This window comes from Cololabis saira, chromosome 4 (genome assembly GCF_033807715.1).
Source record: "Cololabis saira isolate AMF1-May2022 chromosome 4, fColSai1.1, whole genome shotgun sequence".
Taxonomy (NCBI): domain Eukaryota; kingdom Metazoa; phylum Chordata; class Actinopteri; order Beloniformes; family Belonidae; genus Cololabis; species Cololabis saira.
In genome coordinates this window covers 31956777-31975141 of record NC_084590.1, presented here as the reverse complement: position 1 = coordinate 31975141, position 18365 = coordinate 31956777, and the positions used below count along the sequence as shown (strand labels likewise).

Genomic DNA, 18365 nt, shown 5'->3' with positions numbered 1-18365 from the left:
TTGTCATTAGCTCACATCACTGTAAGCTTTCTCTGCACCACATTAATCAATTACTAACCCTGCTTATCTGGCTCTACACTTCCCATCCATCCGAAGTCGTCAAGAGCCCAGGAAACTCGGCACGCTTTCTGCAAAGCCGCTTTAACACAGACACATTTACCCATATGCACCGTTACATGTACAGTGCAGTGTGCCAACATTTCTGAAACTAAAAGCAGAAAAGAGGATGTGCTCCGAAATAAAGTGGAAAGTGGATTTGAACAAAAAATATTTTGCATGACAAATTTTGCTTTTAAGAAGCAGCAATTAAAGACAGGTTTGATTCATTTGTCAGTGTGTACTTGGCAGTCTTTTGTTCAGGACTTTTGCTAAATTTAAAATAGTATATGAACTTAAGCATTTTCACCCTTTCCTTTCCAAAAATGAGTACTTAGGGGAAAAATGTATACCAAGAAAGATTCTTGAGGAGTTTTTCCTCATCTCACAAGGACTTGGGAGCTTGGAAAGTGTTGAACAAAAGAAACAATCCCAGGACCTTTGACAAATTGACATTTGCACCTGTACTTTGTTGTCTTACCATTAAAATTAAATAGAATATAATGCAATTACTTTTAAAACTAGATTGTTTTTAAACCCCTCCAAAAAGGTTCCGCTTCACCGAGGCTTATTTAGGTTGCTAGGGTCAGAGGATATGAACAACCCACTTCTCAATTTCTGAATGAGGCCACTTTACCTCAGGAGGCCTCAGACATAAAGCTCTGGCAGCAGAAAGCCACATCCCAGACAAGGACAGGCTCAAGTGCAGAGCTCACGCTCACCCTGTGAGCTGTGACCTTTAGCACTTGTGCTCACACTTTCGGATTACAAGGCATAAGGTCAGAATCTACGTCAAATCCCATTGTAAGATTAAGTTTACTTAGTGCTATTAGTATAATGAACACATTAATTGTGTCTTCAATCTGTTTACAAATACCTCCCCTTGTTTCTTTACATTAATACCCCATCTGTTTTCCTTCTCAGTGATCCTTCATGCTCATCATTTTCTCTTCATACCCTACAACTTCACCTGCAACTTACTAAGCTGCCAGATGGTGCAAGTTTGCTCCTGCACCACCTTCCTCAGTAGAAACCTCTATAAAAAAAAAAAAAAAAAAAAAAAAAAAAGGAACCAGAGAGGAACACACACACACACACACACACACCATTTTAATCACAAGCACAAATTAATGACATTCTGTGGAGTCTAATCCTCATTCTCATCCCGTGAGCTTTTGTTGCGGTGTAAATTAAAGACAACCTGGCTCAGGATTGCTTCTCCGCAGAGTTTATTTGAGGGTTTGTAGCTCACAGTTTTGCTCGTGAATACAAACCATGTGGTAATATCAAGCCTTCATATCAGCTGCATTCCTGTTGTCTGGATGGATCCATGTCTGGAAAGCTGTGGAGCACATGTGTGCAGCAGACTTCTTCAGCCTGCCGTGTGCCTACACACACACAAACATGCGTGCAGAAATATTAAATTGACTAAAGTTAGAACAGAAATCTGTAACATTTATTTAGTAAGAGAAGCTTACTTTAAAAAAATAAAAATAAATCTTGAATTTCTGAGCATCTACTCAGATACTCACTGATGCACCTACTCCAGCCTATACTCCACCAGGTATCGCAAAGAGGAAAAGGAACTGTGAGAATTAAGAAAATCGTGGCTCAGTTCTTTTGCATAAACAAAACCCCAACGTTGCCAACTCTGAACAACTTGCTACTTTCACTTTGCCAACATTCTTCTCCTGCTGTATCCACTGCCAAGACAGCCGGCAGACAAACTTCACCTGACTCATCTATTTTCTCAATCACACACACACACAATCACTTAAGGAGGTACCGATCACCCATGCTTACAGCCATGGAGCAGAATTTGAGATTGTGTACTATAGTGCCGCACCAGCATTCTTTCATTTAAGCATTTTAAGTAACAATCTACATGCAAAACAAAGCGTAGATTAGAACAAGCAGTTTAGTCAACTTCAGCCATGTGAGCAGATTTAGAGACTGTTAATCAGCTGCAGAACAAAAACACACAATAATACACAATCTAATAGCTTTGGGCAATCATTATTCAGGGGCAGACTTTCGGCTTTGCAACGCCTCCAACTGGATTTTAAACCTACACTACCAACACTAATCGACATGTATGATAGGCCTATTTGAAGTCGGGAGAACATCACATGAGGGATTATTTTCGTGCACCACATTAAGCAAGTGACTGAGTGCACAAAGCCGCCAAGGCTGGTAGGTAAACAGTGAGTTCAGGGGAGACGTTATAATGGGGACAAGTTGAAGATTTTGGTGGCAGTTCATGTAGGGCAAAACCCCCAGGAAATGAGGCAACAGAGGGGATGTTAAATTATTTAATAGTCAGTAGTAGCAGTGAAGGATGGCTCACCAAGGCTGAAGAAGGTACTTTTATCTGCTTTTACATGCTGTTAACAAGCACACACAGACAATCCTGCCACAGAAAGTGTGTGGTCTTGTTAATTTCTTTTTTTTTTTTTTCAAAATCCAGTAGAAAGCGTCAACAGGCAAAGACAAAGAAGAATGACATTACAGGTTCTGAACAAGCCTTACATTTATTTTAAGAGGATGACAATAGCCGAAAAGAGCATGCAGATGTTTACTGAACGGCTAAACATTTGGGTTGCTTGACAGGCAGCAGACCCACTCATTCCTTAAATGTGCTACGTTTAACTCCTTGAATCCTATCTTTCTCTGCTCCCTGAGGGTTCCCTTCCTACCAGAAAGCAAAATTCACCACCAGGGACTTTTCAGCAGAGCTCTTTGGTCTCTTTTCCACTGTACCAGTATTTTCTAAGTGAACACAACGTGTCGCGTGCCGTTACGCTTTCTGCTTCACTTGACTTCCAGAAAGGTCTGAAATGTTAAGCATCAGCTTTCAACCCTGTCAGAAGAGGAGAATAACTTTGACAATAAGCAAACTAGTAATCCTTGCTGTAAATACTTCCTATCTTCATCTAATACAAAGTGAACTACTTGAGCTGCCAGGTATTTGGTAGTTGGCAGAATGTGCAATCATGTATCATATCGCTAACAGAGATGAGACGGTGAGGTAGCTATTAGATCAAAGTCCAAAATAAATAAATACATTTATGGATCTCATTCCACCTGCAAAAGTCGATTTTTTTTACCACTGACAAAACCAACAATGATTCTTTATTAAGATCAGTTTTGCCCTCCGTTAAGTGCTGAGAGGAATAACAAAGCAAGCTTGTAACAGGTCTGGATTACCATAGCAGCTCATGTGTTCACTTCTGAGTTTCAAATTTCAAAATAAAAGAATTAAAGTCCTACCTTTTCATTGATTCAACTAATTCTCAACTCTAGGTAGATTTTGTTGAGGCAGCGAACAAAGCCTGGCTGTACTGAACTTGCCTTATATGACATCCCTCAAAAGAAAATATTTGTCTTTTTAGCACTCAAACACCCGCTCACTTGTCTAATCTGTCACGGTCTGAGGTTGAGTGGGTGTGTCTGGCTCCTTCCCACCTACCTGGCAACACCTGCAATCACTCTGGTGCAATCAGGCCCACAGCATTTAAGCCTCAGTCACTCTTCAGTCCATGCCAGATTGTCTTGTGTTCTCCAAGCCTTCAAGCCGTTTATCAAGCCAAGTGAGTTTTTCAAGTTTTTGACCTTTTTGATCTTTTGATCTTTTTCTGCCCCCAGACCACGTTTTTGCCTAGCCCTTGCCGGTACCTCTGCCTTCGCTGACAGCCTTTTTGGACCTTGACCTTTGCCTGCCCCTCGACGGATTTTTGCCTGACCCTTGCCTGCTCAGATTTACTCAAATAAATCTTTTGAACCGTTTTCCCTTTGTCTGCAATTGTGTCCATTCCTTGTGTGCCTGACATAATCGTGGTGCTGGTTCGGTTGTGGACAGTGGAGTTCTTTTGGGTTGGGTTTTCTTTTTTATTGGTCCCCATTGGAAACACCTGTAAGTGTTGGGTAGGGGAATCAAACATGATTTAGCTGTGGGCCTGAGGCCAACTCGGTATTTTACCTGGTAAAGCATGTGCAAAGGGTTAAGCCCTTAGCGGAGCAGGCCATGTTCACCTCAACCCTTATGCTTTTGCTGTACATCATCCCCCCTCTTTCTTGTTGTCAATTGTGTTTATCCAGTGAAAACAAACTGATCATTTCCAGCTGAGAGTCTTTGAAGTCTGAACAAACTAGCCTAGGGCAAAAATAGTGTGAAGCAGGTGCACGTTGGAGATATGCCCAAGTCATTTCAGTTAGTGTTGTCTCTCCCTAAAACAAAAAAAGGCCAAGCTGCCTGTCCTATCTCCACTTACACCATCAGTGTTCATATGGGAGAAAACAGCTTCTTCTGCAAGCTTGCAACACACGTTATAAATATTAATACACACTCATGCAAACACTGGTATCCTTGGTCCTCCCTTTCTAATCCCTTAATGCCAACAGTGGTATTAAATACTGGGTCTTTCATTTCCTCATTGAGAGAACTCTGGAGGAATTCAGATTGCTTACTATGTAAACGACATGACCTACCCTGTGGTTCTGAAATAAAACAGACGCGAGCATACCCAAATTAAAATGCCTGAAACTCCAACAAAAACTTCTAACCATAAAATGGTTGTTACCTTTGAAAGCAAAGTAAATTATGCAGCATGATCACACTCAAAAAGTCCTGTCTAATCTTTAATTAAAAAAAATGAATAATGAATGCATAATGCAGCTGAACATTAAATGACTTGAATATCAAGCAGAGGTGAGGCGAGGCAAAGCTAGAAGCAGAATAAAGATAGGCAGGAGCCATCTAAAGTCACAGCTCCCCGTGGTTTTAGTGTTACCTGTGAGCCTTCGCTCTATACTCATCAAGGATCTTCTTCACAGTTATAAACCATATTTATCACAACCCACTCACAAACAAACACCACTAGTCGAAACTAGTTGAAAGAGGCAGCTATGATGGAGAAAGAAAATCGACAGAACAAAAGTGAAAAAGGATGGCAAAAGCCAACGGGGAGAGAAACAGCCCCCGCACCTGAGTTTAACAGGCTCAGAGAGAAGGTGTTCTCTGCACTCTGCAGCTGAGGTAAAGCTGCAACACCGAAAACCATAGCATGATCGTGAAACAAGGAAGGGCCAAGTTCAGCTGATCCTCCGGATGGTTCATGTTACAGTTAAATGGATAGAAGGCACTGGGTTTTCATGTTCATGTAGGTTATATTAAAGTGTCAGCTAAAAATGTATCTCAATTTTACAGAAAAATCGCCAGACTGTGGAAACATGATATGACTGAGAGTGAAGATAGATTTGTTCACATTAAACATGGATATCAAACATCTGAAATTTGTTTTTGATTTGTTACGCATCATCTGGTTTGAAAAAAAGATTTCCTTGCAGCACTGACAGATGATTTCTCTGTTGGTCAACTGGTTGGTTCCAAAAAAGCTGAATTAATTAGTCTAACTTTGCAAAAGCAAACTCTCAATTCCCGACCGTAGCCTGCTGAAGTAATATTAAAATATTCTAATCAACCGGGATTTATGGTTTTCCATATATATATATATATATATATATTTTTTTTTATTACCAAGAATTCCCATGAAAATGTAAAATTCTTGCAAAAGAAAACATCTCATACAAACTGCTTTGTCACTTCTAGACGTATGGAGCTAGAACAGTCTCATAATTCACAAATGCACAGGACAAGTTTTACAAATGCACGGACCGATTTGCAAATACACACACCGTTTCACACGTGCACAGAACAATTCACACGTGCACAGGACAAGATTCACAAATGTATTTTTGATGCACACACAAATATAACCTGATTTACAAATGTTTTTTTGTCTGTGAGCTGCGCTGGATTTGTGTGTGAGTTTTGAGACTCCCCTGACGTGACTCGATGCACAAATAGGTTTTTTTTAACACGGAAGGATCTGCAACCAATCAGATGTCTTCATTTGTTCCAGCCAATCATAAGAGCGCACCCCACGTGGGGGACGATTTACTCTAAACCAATCAGATTAAAGGGGCGGATACACCTGCTGTTTGAACTGCGTTAGCGCTGTTCACATAGAAAAGTGATTCATATTTGGAGTTGGTGGAGTAAAGACAGCAACAGGAGATAAAAGATAAATAAAGGATGAAGAGGAGATCACTGTTCTGATTTTTTGTTGTGATCTAAAGAAAACAGCGCAATCGGAGATGGTTTGTCGGGCCGTTCAACCAGAGCCGTCGGGAGACTGGAGACTCTTAGTCCTGCCGATGCAGCAACTGATGATGAGAAACAGCAGAGATTTTTCTGTATTTGAACTACAGGTGTCTTTCAGGAGAACGAGCCTGTTGACGGGGGTGAATATTGCTGCAGTCGCGTTCTGGCTCTGGCCGTGGGTGGCGCTGGTCCCGGTCAGACACCAGCTGACCACAAGTGACCAGACACGGAGGTCAGAAACAAGCAGCTGTTATCCTCACATTTATGATGTGACGTTGCCACCACACAGAGACAAACGTGTCAAAACAGCGGTGGCAGATCAACACAGTCCCGGTGCAGATAGAGTCGTGCATGGGAAGATGCAGCGGTGATGATGCTGTTCGGGGTTTAGTCCACCGATCATCAAACATCTGAGCTGGATACAGAGGTTCTTCGGTTATCAGTCGACTGATACCGACTTTACTCCAGATATTTCAGTAAATTAATCTCCTGACATGCGCTGCTGCTCCACCTGGCGCTGCAGCTCGTCCCGTCAGGCAGCGCAGCAGCTCTCTGCTGTCTGTCTAGTTCTGAGCTGAATCAGCGGGACAGTAATACGTCGTGAAACCAAACAGAGCAAATATATAAAAATCTCCACTGTTTCTCATCATCAGTTGCTGCACCGGCAGGACTAAGAGCTCTCCAGTCCCGACGGCTCTGGTTGAACAGTCCCACAAACCATCTCTGATCGCGCTGTTTTATTTACCGGGATCACAAGAAAAGCAGCAGTGATCTCCTCTCCATCCTGTTTATTTATTTTTTATCTCCTGTAACTGTTTTTTATCTTTACTGCACCAACTTGAAATATTAATCACTTTTCTATGTGAACAGCGCTAACGCAGTTCAAACAGCAGGTGTATCCGCCCCTTTAATCTGATTGGTTGCAGATCCTTCCGTGTTAAAAAAAACCTATTTGTGCATCGAGTCACGTCAGGGGAGTCTCAAAACTCACACACAAATCCAGCGCAGCTCACAGACAAAAAAACCTTTGTAAATCAGGTTATATTTGTGTGTGCATCAAAAATACATTTGTGTATCTTGTCCTACGCACGTGTGAATTGTTCTGTGCATTTGTGAAACGGTGTGTGTATTTGCAAATCGTTCTGTGCATTTGTAAAACTTGTCCTGTGCACGTGTGAAACGGTGTGTGTATTTGCAAATCAGTCCGTGCATTTGTAAAACTTGTCCTGTGCATTTGTGAATTATGAGACTGTTCTAGCTCCATATAGACGGCTGTAGAAACAAGACAGATAATGCCATATTGCAAGAAAGAGGAGTCTGTAGCGCTGGAAATTAAAAAGTTAATTCCATATTAATAGCAGCACAATGGTTCATATTATTCAGATATTAAGTTTTTAAATTCACCTAAGATGAGGCATGTGCCAACAACAACAACAACAAAAGAAAACAAATGATTTATTGAACTTGTGCGATGAACAATTTCAAAAACTAGCACAAGTGAAAGTGGACATGAAGTTAATTGGTGTGAGGGTAGAGGATACAGAGGACAGAGTGGAGGAGGATGTCGCTGTGGTGACCCCGGAAGGGAACGGCTACAAGGCAAAAGGAGAATGGAAAGCAGAAGAATACAGCTTTGTGCGCATATATAAGTCTTTATGGCGCAGAGTTCTGGCCTAGTGCGCTCACAGGGGACACTCGCATCAGCAAATCAGAGTGCATCAGAAAATATGTGTCATCAAACACCTGAAACAAAGGCAAAAATATCTGTGTTTTTTCTTTTTAAAGTTGCTCTATTGACACGTCATTAAAAGAATCATGAACACGTTTATTCTTTTAAGAAGTGTTGCAACCTCAAATCCACAGCATGAAACAGACATGTGATGACTAATAATTGATTGTTAAATTCGTAATTATGTTAATTTTGTCATTGATTTATATCAACTATGTTGATTCATTGTTGAGACATGTAAAGTTAGGAGAGTTTTCTTTTCTTTAAGTCATATATTAAAGCAAATGTTGCTGCCAGAGCAAACAGCCAGTGATATGGTAAATATAATTCATCCCTCATAGTCGTCATTGATATGAAACCAAAACACTTTTCTAAACCAGGCTGTAAGCAAATGTTTTTATCTGCTGCAAAATAAGAGATTTTAACATGGGGGTCAACAGGGATTGACTCACTTTCAGAGGCAGCCCCTAGTGGTAGGTCAGGGGAACTGCAATCTTCTTTACTTCCTGAATTGTATCTATCAAACCGGATGTAGGTCCTATTCAGTGAGTAAAGTAAGTTGCCATCCACCTGGAATGGCAGTGAACTTATCCCTGGCCCAATCACTTGTCAAACTGCCTTGGGCAGGGCACTAAACACATTGACCCAAGTGCAAAAACCCTGCCAAAAAAAAGCCCCTTTTACGTTATACAGTTTGACTTGCCTCGCCTCTGTCCCTGTCTTTTTCCATTACAGTTGATCACCACCTCAATGTGGTTGGGGCCTCGTTCTCGTTTAGCATTGTCCCATCGATTGCGTCTGGGTGCGATTGTCGGCTACAAGGCACAGAAATACGTGAACCTCATTGTTGCACCACGGAGTAGGTTTGCTTGCAATTTCTTCGCTGTACAAAAGTTGTTAAGTTAATATCGTGGTAGCTGTTGCCAGGTTTTAAATATGGCAGGTTTGAATGAGTTGCGAGACGTTACTCTCTGGCCAATCAGTGGCCTGCAGCCTGGTGACGCCCGACTCAGCTCAGATGGAACCAAGTAGGTATGAAAAAAAAAAAAAAAAAGGGAGGTACTAACCGCTACCATCACCGAGAGGAAAACACTTAAAACAGAGTTGAGCCGAGCCGGTAATAGTGGAAAAGCCCTATAAGAGTTCACACGCGAGTGCTCTCAAAAGCCTCTTTTACATTGCAGGATACTCCGTATTTTTAACTCCAATTTAGCATGTCACCCATTCTTTTTGCATTAATTGACACGGGGTTTGGTTTTGAGCTGGCTCCACCAAAAACTCGCCTCTGAGGGTACATTTAATCATGTTTTTAAAAATAAATAAATAAAAATTTGTCCCCGATTTTTTCCTATTTTCTTCCAGGGCTCTTACCTAAGAGCCCAGATATACTTGCAGTTCAGAACCATTAATGGGCGCCACGTGTATCCTGCGTTCATTTGACGCGTCGACGTGCACGTTCTCAAAAAGAGACGTACGCGACCTGCAGTTCTCGCTCTGCCCGCTAATGCCGCTGGTCCCGGTCAGATACCAGCTGGCCACAAGTGATGACACAGAGGTCGCTGGCGCTGTATCCTTTGCCAAATTCGCAACCAAAGCAATGTTATAATCTCCTCTTCATCCAATGTTGTCATGTTAACTTGTTCGTTGTTCTAATCTGCTACTGCTACTACTAAATATTTAATCACTTTTCCAACTGTTGCTCTGCTTACTGCCCCCAATAGGTTACCGCCGGTACGACGCGTTCTCCTCACCTACTACGCGAGCAACGTTGCAGTTGGTGGTGCACGTGAACGGACGTGAAGGGACGCGAACGCAAGCAGCACCAACTGCAAGTATATCTGGGGCTTTAGTCAGTCCTGGGCATTGCTCTCCCTCTGCCAGCCCCGGGAAGGCCATACTGAGCTCAAGTCTCCTCCTTACTTGAGGAGTGAGCAGGCTGCTTCTTGGTTCAGGTCTGATGTAAACAGAATGACGCGAGAGTGAGATGGTGGGACCTGGGTGTGATTTATTGCTAGCAAGACGAGGAGTTCTGCAAGCTGTTATTCAGCATTGATCTGGCTCCTTCTCCTGCACCCAGCGCTGCATCAGCCATCTTTCCTTTGAGTTAATACTTCTTGGATGGTTGGCCTCAAACAGACGGTGGAGCAGTCATGTTACGCATTACTACGCGATAACGCATCCTGACTCCTCTTCCCTCCCTGCAACTCGGCTTCAGGCCCCGTGGAAGCAATAACATGCCTTGCATTTACGTCGCCCAAGGTGCGTTAAATAAAAATTCTTCTTCCAGGGCAAGTCACTGGGTCCAAAAACACCTTTAGTGTCAGTCCCAATCCCAGATAACAGGTGGGGGTTGTGTCAGAAAGGGTATCCTACATTAAGACTATGGGGAGCATTATGATCTTCTGCAGTGACCCATTAAGGGAAAAGCCACAAAGAAGCCACTTTTGGACCGTGTTGTTGTAAATTATAGATGCAGTTGCAATCCCCAGTTATTTTCTGGAAAGAACAGATGGACTCAATGAATTAATCAGCAGCTCCATAATCGGTAGTAAATAATCATGAATCAACCACCTTTTTTTTTCCCCCAGTCATTTTTTGTGTCATTGATCTGATCAACTGGCACACTTATAATCCTGTGAAAACTAACATTTTAATGCTACATTTTGTTTATGTCGCTTTTGAACAATAAACATTGTGTGTGTGTTTTAAGTAACAACAGCACGTGATGGATAACTAACAAGCCAGCTGAGACAGACGGTATTCCTAGTGCTGCCTTAGGTCACACAGCATCACGCTGCTTTATTCAGCAGCTTCTGGATTTAAAAAAAAATATATAAAATAAAAATTCCCCAAACAGGGAGAGTTGTTTGCAAAAATGGAAACCACATCACAGACTTCAAAAGAGGGCAGGGGAATGAAAGCAGACTAAACTGACACCCATGGACATGCTGCGAAAAAAGCAGGCCCATGAAAACATCTCAACATACTCTCATCGCTGATGCTCGCCCACTTATTTTCATCTTTTTCTGTCACATGACAAACACATCTCCAGTTGCTTTTTTCTTTAAGTCTGCTTTTTGTGCAGGGAAGCGGTGGCATGGCTAACAGGTTAGTTCAGTTGTTTCTAAAAATGAACTCCACAGAGGGGAGGAAGCATGGGGAAACAGCCACAGGAGAAAAACAACAATCCAATGCCCACTTTTGGTCAAAAGCTTCAGCAGCCACCACTGCAGACTAAAATTTAATTTCCCTAAAAGAACAACCACATCAGTGCTTAGGGCTGCCCGTTTTTGAAATATTATCGTTCAACGTCAGAAAACACCCGCTGAACTCAAGATGAGAACAGTAACCGTCGCATCAGGGGGTCCTCGCAGGGCAGAAGTGACTGATCAAAAAAAAAAAAGGGGGGGGTTCTAGGACCATTATCTGTCCTTTACTAAGAATAGAAATGAAAAAGTTTGTGTTATATGTGACTTAGCTGAATCGGTTGCCAGCTCAGAACAAAACTAAAGTCACACTAGAGTCTGGAAATTTGATGACTGAGTTACTCTCCCACTTTGTCCCCTTCTAAAATGCTCTTTGTCCCCTTATCCAACAATGTTTTAAAAAGGTTTCACAATTAGTTATTCAGTAAAGGTGTTCTCTTACTCTCCTGAAAACACACAAGCAAAAATCCTTCTTACCGTCAGATCTCAAAAACTATGATATCTGCCAGCAGCAGTCATTATGTTATGCTAGTACTGATGGGTGAAGAAAAATCTCTTGGAAGTGTGCATCGATTTTTATCTCAATACACCAGTGAAGCTTCATCTGTGACTTGCACAGTTGTGTCTTTATATGGTAAACACACCGCAGCACTAAGGAGGCGAATAGAAAGCAGATCGACTGGGGAAAGACAGTGAAAGGCAGTTCAGAAATTGATGACCCACTTTAATCGTTTTGCTCATACTGTGAAACTGGCTATGCACACGACTCTCTAGCACTTACGAGTTTGACCTGCTCCTTCCAGCTGTTATCATTTTAAACCATACATGATAACATTACAGACAGGAAATGTGAACGACTGGAATTTTGTTTGGTTCAAGTTATAAATCAAAAAGAAGGACCTCCTTTAACATTTAAATAAAACAGTCTTGAAGTGTCTGAGAGGGTGCACAGGGCCGTAGTAAGACATTATGTGCTCCTGCTGTGTAGGGAATACTGGGCCCCAATCACAATTGGTAACAAATGTCCAAGGCTGGATAACCATTTGTTGTCAGCAACCTGTTTCAACGGTGGCAGTCTTGCTGCATCTCATCTGGTTAGTCCTTATTCCATTTAAACAAAAAATAAATAACATGAATAAACAGAACTTAATCAGTTTAAACATCAACTGAAAGGACAGGAGTCTTGGAGCGGTTCATACTTTATTAACTAACCCTGTGCCCTGGTCTTTAAGCGAGCTTTCATGTCAAATTGTTGTTTCATGACCTTAATCATCAGTTGAATTTGTCGTGGTATGTTGCGTAGTCCGGAATCAATTTAGATTTAATATAATTAGCATTCAGTAAATCTCATCATGGGAAATAGCCTTAGTGGGGCAGAGGGAGAAATGAGGAGAAACAATAATTAAAATAAATTAACTAAACCCACTAGTAAGCACAACCCTTATTTATAACATATATCATAAATATCTGACCTGTAAACACAAAATTGTCAGAAAAATAGGCTTAACATCTGCAAGTCAACTAGGATCAAGACTATGAGTATTTGTAACGGGCATTAGTACATTTATAAATATTGAAGACATTTTTTAATAATATGTGTTAGAAACCATGCTGATAAAAAACACTTTGGTCTTTAAAAGTGTAAGACAACCAGTTTCATTGGAATCTTCAAAAGAAAAACCTACAATTACACTTAAGCTAGAGAAGAATTCAAATCCGACCACACATGAGACAGATTACTTTGGAGCTCACTTTAGGTGCCTAATGGTTCAGTGCAAGGCCCCTACAGCTCAGTTAATGAACCTCAAGGGCCTCCACAAAAAGGTAAATGGAACAAGTGCAATAGTCTTTTTTTTTTGGTTTAGGAAGGGTCTTCAAATAGTGAAATGAACCTAAAGTATATTAGATTAGATCAACCTTTATTGAGCCCAGAGCAGGAAATTCACTGGCCATAGAAGTTCAAAAACAATACAAAAGTGCAACGAAATCAATAAATATACACTGATACAAATATTGTGCTTGATCTACTTTTTGCATGAGATTATTATGTAGATCAAGAAAGACTAGTATTTGTATGAACTACTTAATTTTATGTATGTGATAAATACATTTTGCAAGTACAGTCAACTTAATTGTGTTAAATTTACTTTATTTATCAAAATTAAGTTGACTTTAAAAAGAAAAGAAAAAAAAGAGAAAAAAGGGGGAAAGAGGAAAAAAAAATACAAAATTGAGTTGACTTTACTTGCAAATGAATTTTGTACATACTAAAAATTGAGTAGTTTATACAAAGACTAGTCTTTCTTGATCTACATAGAAATCTCATGTGAAAAAGTCACCTTAATTTTTTTTTTAAAGTAGATCAAGCAAGATATTTTTTACTATGGTGTTCTACATAAAACAAATAAAGCATGTTTCATCTAAACGTTGGTCAATCTGCCCAATAGATTAAAATTGTTAAAAGGAAAGGTAAATACAACAACATCATTGCTTTTTGTTTGTGTGTAAATGAAAAGATTGCCTGGGATTACATAAATACTGCTTGTTAAGGAAAAAATGCACAATGTCTTGTTTTTTGAACAAATGCAGATTAAGTTCAAAACTAGATGTATTCATGTAAAGTAACAAACTTCATTTTTAATTGTTAATATCACAGATGTTACATTTACATGCGCTTAGATTTATTTTTCAGTGTAGTAAAGAACATGGGTAATGTATAATGCACTACTGTAGTGGTGTGTGGTAGTTTCATTAGTGAAGACCCACATCAGGGGGGAGTTGTTTTGCAATTTCTGCTTAATTTCATGTCTTTTTCCAGTGTGTGATGTAATTTTATTTTTAGATTGATTGCTCATGCTCAGTGTTTTGGACAGAGAGAGAAAATAAGTATCGTAGATGACACAACCACTGCACTGATTGTCAACATCAGACTCACCTCTCCTCCATGACCATCGAAGATGCCAAAGATAGACGGGTGGCTCTTGTTGACGGCGTCCGTGAGCACCTGGAACCGGTCCTCCATGTGGTCTCTCCGGCCCTGGATGGAGTACACGGCCGCGCTGCTGCTCTTAAACTCCCAGGTCTTGGCGAACTCTGCGTCCAGGATGTCCAGCCCTCCGAAGCGCTCATTCTGCATCATCTCCGCCACTTTCCCCTTCACCATCTTCACGGCATCCCGGCTGGACTTGACGATGGTCTTCACTTCGTCCGTGTGGAAGAAGTAACTCCAGAGAGCCAGGCTGATGCACAGCAGGAACAAGGTCTCCGGTCTGAGCAAGAAATAACGCATGATCCGACCGAGCAGAGATAGTAGGGTCATCGTATCCTCTATCATCTATTTATTTAAGGCAGGAAATCGCGGCAGGTTGCGTGCCGCAAGATTTTACTCCATCGTCATCTGATTGTTTGGTTTCCAAGCTGTGAGACATTTAAATAAGCCGGGCTGGAGGATCCAGTCTCCAGCGGGCTCCCTGCAGCACGTCTCCCCGCAGCGGTGAGCGGCCAGCCGGGGTCCGTTCACCGCCTCGCCCGCTCCCAGAGCACCGGCTCCCCGGGAACAACACGCTCGTTGTAAGACTTTGGATTTAGGCCACCTTGCTGGCTTGAGTGGTCCAGAGTAATGAGCAAAAAAAAAGCTCTCCCCGGCCAGCTCCACTGGAGTTCCCAGTCCTGGAAATAGCGCCGGGTGAGACCTTCCTATTCCCGGCGGCCACACTGACTGACTGCGCCCTCCGCGCTGCTGCTCATAACGCTAGTGCTGCCTTCAGGTGCAGCTCGTAATGTCCTCGAAGTCAGCCGGTGCGCTTGCTATACCACAGGAGTTCTACTGTTTAATTAAAGGGGACCTATTATGGCATTTAATACCTATTTTAGACAGGCCTTGAATGTCTCAAAAATAAGCTGTTGTTTGTTTTTGCTAAATAAATTAGAAATTCAGCCCCTGAGCCATGTCTTTATCTTCCCATTCTCTATGCTGGATTCTGAGTGGGCGGGGAGGCTATGATAATCAGGCACTGTGCTGATTGGCTGCCTGAATGACACGATACACCGCTACGAAAAAATGGCGGAAGCTCCGGCCGGCGAAGTTACCGTGTCCTAACTGCATGCGAGTGCGAGTGAGCTTCAGCAACAAAATCAATTCCATTGCTTTATTTTCTATTGGACTGTACTAACTGGCCGCGAGCGACGCAGCGCAGCGCAGCGCAGCGCAGCGCAGCGCAGCGCGTTTTCCACTGAACATTTGTTGAACGCCCTGCTTCTATTTTCTTCCTGTCGCTCACGTTGAAAGCCGGTTGAAAGCGCTGTAGGAAACAGTCATGGATGAGGAACGGCTGATCCAGTTAGTTGAAATGAGAAGTTATCTCTATGATACCTCCTCATTTCACTACAAAAACCTCAATAAAGTGGCAGCTGGCTGGAGGGAGATGGACAGAGAGCGTCCGATGTCACGCAGTGCGACGCGATAGTCGGACACTCGCATGCAGTTACATGGTTTTATAGTTGTGCGTGGTTTGCATTTTCGTTATGTAACGACGGGAGCAGAATCTGAACGGCTCGTAGAAGCCACATGACACTGGACGGCTCATCCGGGGCGGCTGTACAGACACTGCAGAATTTGGTTGTTTTCCTCCTTCTCTGAGTTGGCAGGCTGAGGGGAGACCACTTTATATATGTTAAAGCAAGAAAAAACGTGTTTTTCATAATAGGTCCCCTTTAAGATAAAACAATTATAATAATACAAAAAAAACTAACCTCTGTATAAAATTGCAACCAATTTCACGTCCCTTGTAAATTCAAAATTATATTTAGAAAAAAAAAGAATACTGCTTGCACCAAGCAAGGCAAGGCAAGGCAGGTTTATTTGTATAACACAAGGTAATTCAAAGTGCTTTACATCAACATTAAAAGCAGCAAGACAAAATTAAACAGTAAATAACAAATAAAATGAAATAAATTGAGAAAAAGAGGTAAAATAATAAAAAGCACAAGTTGTTAAAAGGTAATGGCAGTAGAGTACAGCAGGTAATATTATTTTTTTTATTAGTATTTAATTTAGGACTTCGCTTCAGTAAACAGTAATGTTTTTATCCTGATTTAAAGGAGCTGACAGTTGGAGCAGACCTCAGGTCTACAGGAAGTTTGTTCCACCGGTGAGGAGCAGAATAACTGAACGCTGCCTCACCTTGCTTGGTTCTTGTTCTTGGGACAAACAACAAACCAGATCCAGATGAACCTCAGGGGTCTGGGAGCTTCATAGGAACTAACAGATCAAGCATATATTTTGGTCCAAGACCATTCAGTGCCTTGTAAACCAGCAGTAATATTTTAAACTCTGTCCTTTGACTCACTGGAAGCCAGTGTAGCGATTTCATGACCGGTGTAATGTGGTCCAGTTTCCTGGTGTTTGTAAGGACTCTGGTGGCAGCGTTCTGGATCAGCTGCAGCTGCCTGATAGATTTCTTGTTGAGGCCTGTAAAGATGCCATTGCAATAATCCAACCTACTGAAAATGAATGCATGACTAAGTTTTCCCATGTCTTGTTTAGACAGAAACCCCTTAATTCTAGCAATGTTTTTCAGGTGGTAATAGGCAGATTTAGTGATAAACTTTAGATGGCTGTTGAAGTTCAGGTCTGAGTCAATAATTACACCAAGATTTCTGGCTTAATTTGTAGCTGTCAATGACATGGAGCAAAGGTGAAATCGGGGTATACTCACATGCATGAAACACGTGAATTACAGAAAAAAACACAAACTATCAAAATAAGACTAAAAATGTAGTAGTGGTAGTAGTAATAATAACACACCAAGTGTAAAATGGCAGAAAATATATTCATATCTAACCATGTGTAAACTGACTTGAAATAGCACATAAAGCAACTACACTGATATAAAATAATCGAAGAGAAATAAAGGTAAATTAACAGTCACAAAGGTGCACATAGCTGAAAACACTAAGAATCAAAGAAGACAATAGCACAGAATGCAAAATACAAACAAGCACACACATCAGGATGATCAACAGCTTTGATGCCATTATGATTCAGTAATGACTTGTCATACTTACTTACTCAACAGCTCTCATAGCATCACAATGGACAAGCAAGATTAACACATTTCGAAATAATGATGTTTCCGACTGCACCTGAAGGCATCCAGGGAACTGTCATTGACAGGTGCACTGGACGGCTTCTTTAACGGCTCATTTTATTTTAAAGGTTGAAACAGGAGCCTCACTGTGGACTTGATTACAGCAGCTGACACAATGTGACATAACTAACTGGACAACTGCACTTTGAGTATGGCAACCCAGAAAACTGCGGGAAATAAGGCAAGGCAAGGCAAGTTTATTTGTACAGCACAATTCAGGTGATTCGAAGTGAATAAAAATTAATGAATAAAAAGAATTTACGCAAAAAAGAAAGAAATAAGAACAATTCACTTTTACAAAGACATTAAAAATGAATGAAATGCATGCTTTTTCAAAATTTAAAGCACAAAAGAATAGATAAAAATCAGTAGTTCTAAATATGATCAAGTTTCTAAACAAGTTTAAAAATAACAGGTGAGTCTTCAACCCGGATTTAAATACACTTAACGTTTCAGTTGATCTGAGGTTTTCTGTGAGTTTGTTCCAGACATGTGGAGCATAGAAGCTGAATGAAGATAAAAAAACAAACGGATCCAGATGACCTGAGGGGTCTGGAAGGTTCATACTGGGTGAGAAGGTCACTGGTGTATTTTGGTCCTGGACCATTCAGAGCTTTATAGACCAGCATCACAACTTTTAAGTGTTTTTTTTTTGTTTGTGTGTTATTTATCAAGATATAATCAAATATTATCAATTAAAGCCCATTATCAAATGATAAGGTAGCCTTTTTATACTTTTTGGATATTTTGATATTAAAATAAGCTGTTGACATTTTATGGGCACATGTCAATATAGCCTACTGCACAGTAAGCCTAGAATCCTGGGATTGCGGACTGTCTATTAAAAGTGCCTTGGCCAATTTAATAGGGATTCACACACACACACACACACACACACACACACACACACACACACACACACATATATATATATATATATATATATATATATATATATATATATATATATATATATATATATATATATATATCTGTCATTTTGGGCATTAATGTTTCATTTG

At 41.0% G+C, this 18365-nt stretch overlaps 1 protein-coding gene across 2 annotated transcripts in view; it reads right to left on the bottom strand.

Moving 5' to 3' along the window:
- Positions 1-14900, bottom strand: part of ppm1lb (protein phosphatase, Mg2+/Mn2+ dependent, 1Lb) — a 49637-nt gene extending 34737 nt beyond the window's left edge. For both annotated transcript variants that reach the window (XM_061719465.1, XM_061719464.1), the window contains exon 1: positions 14130-14900. In XM_061719465.1, coding sequence (XP_061575449.1) covers positions 14130-14528 — 399 coding nt within the window. In that variant the 5' untranslated portion in view covers positions 14529-14900. The remainder of the gene's footprint in view (positions 1-14129) is intronic.
- Positions 14901-18365: the final 3465 nt, after the last annotated feature.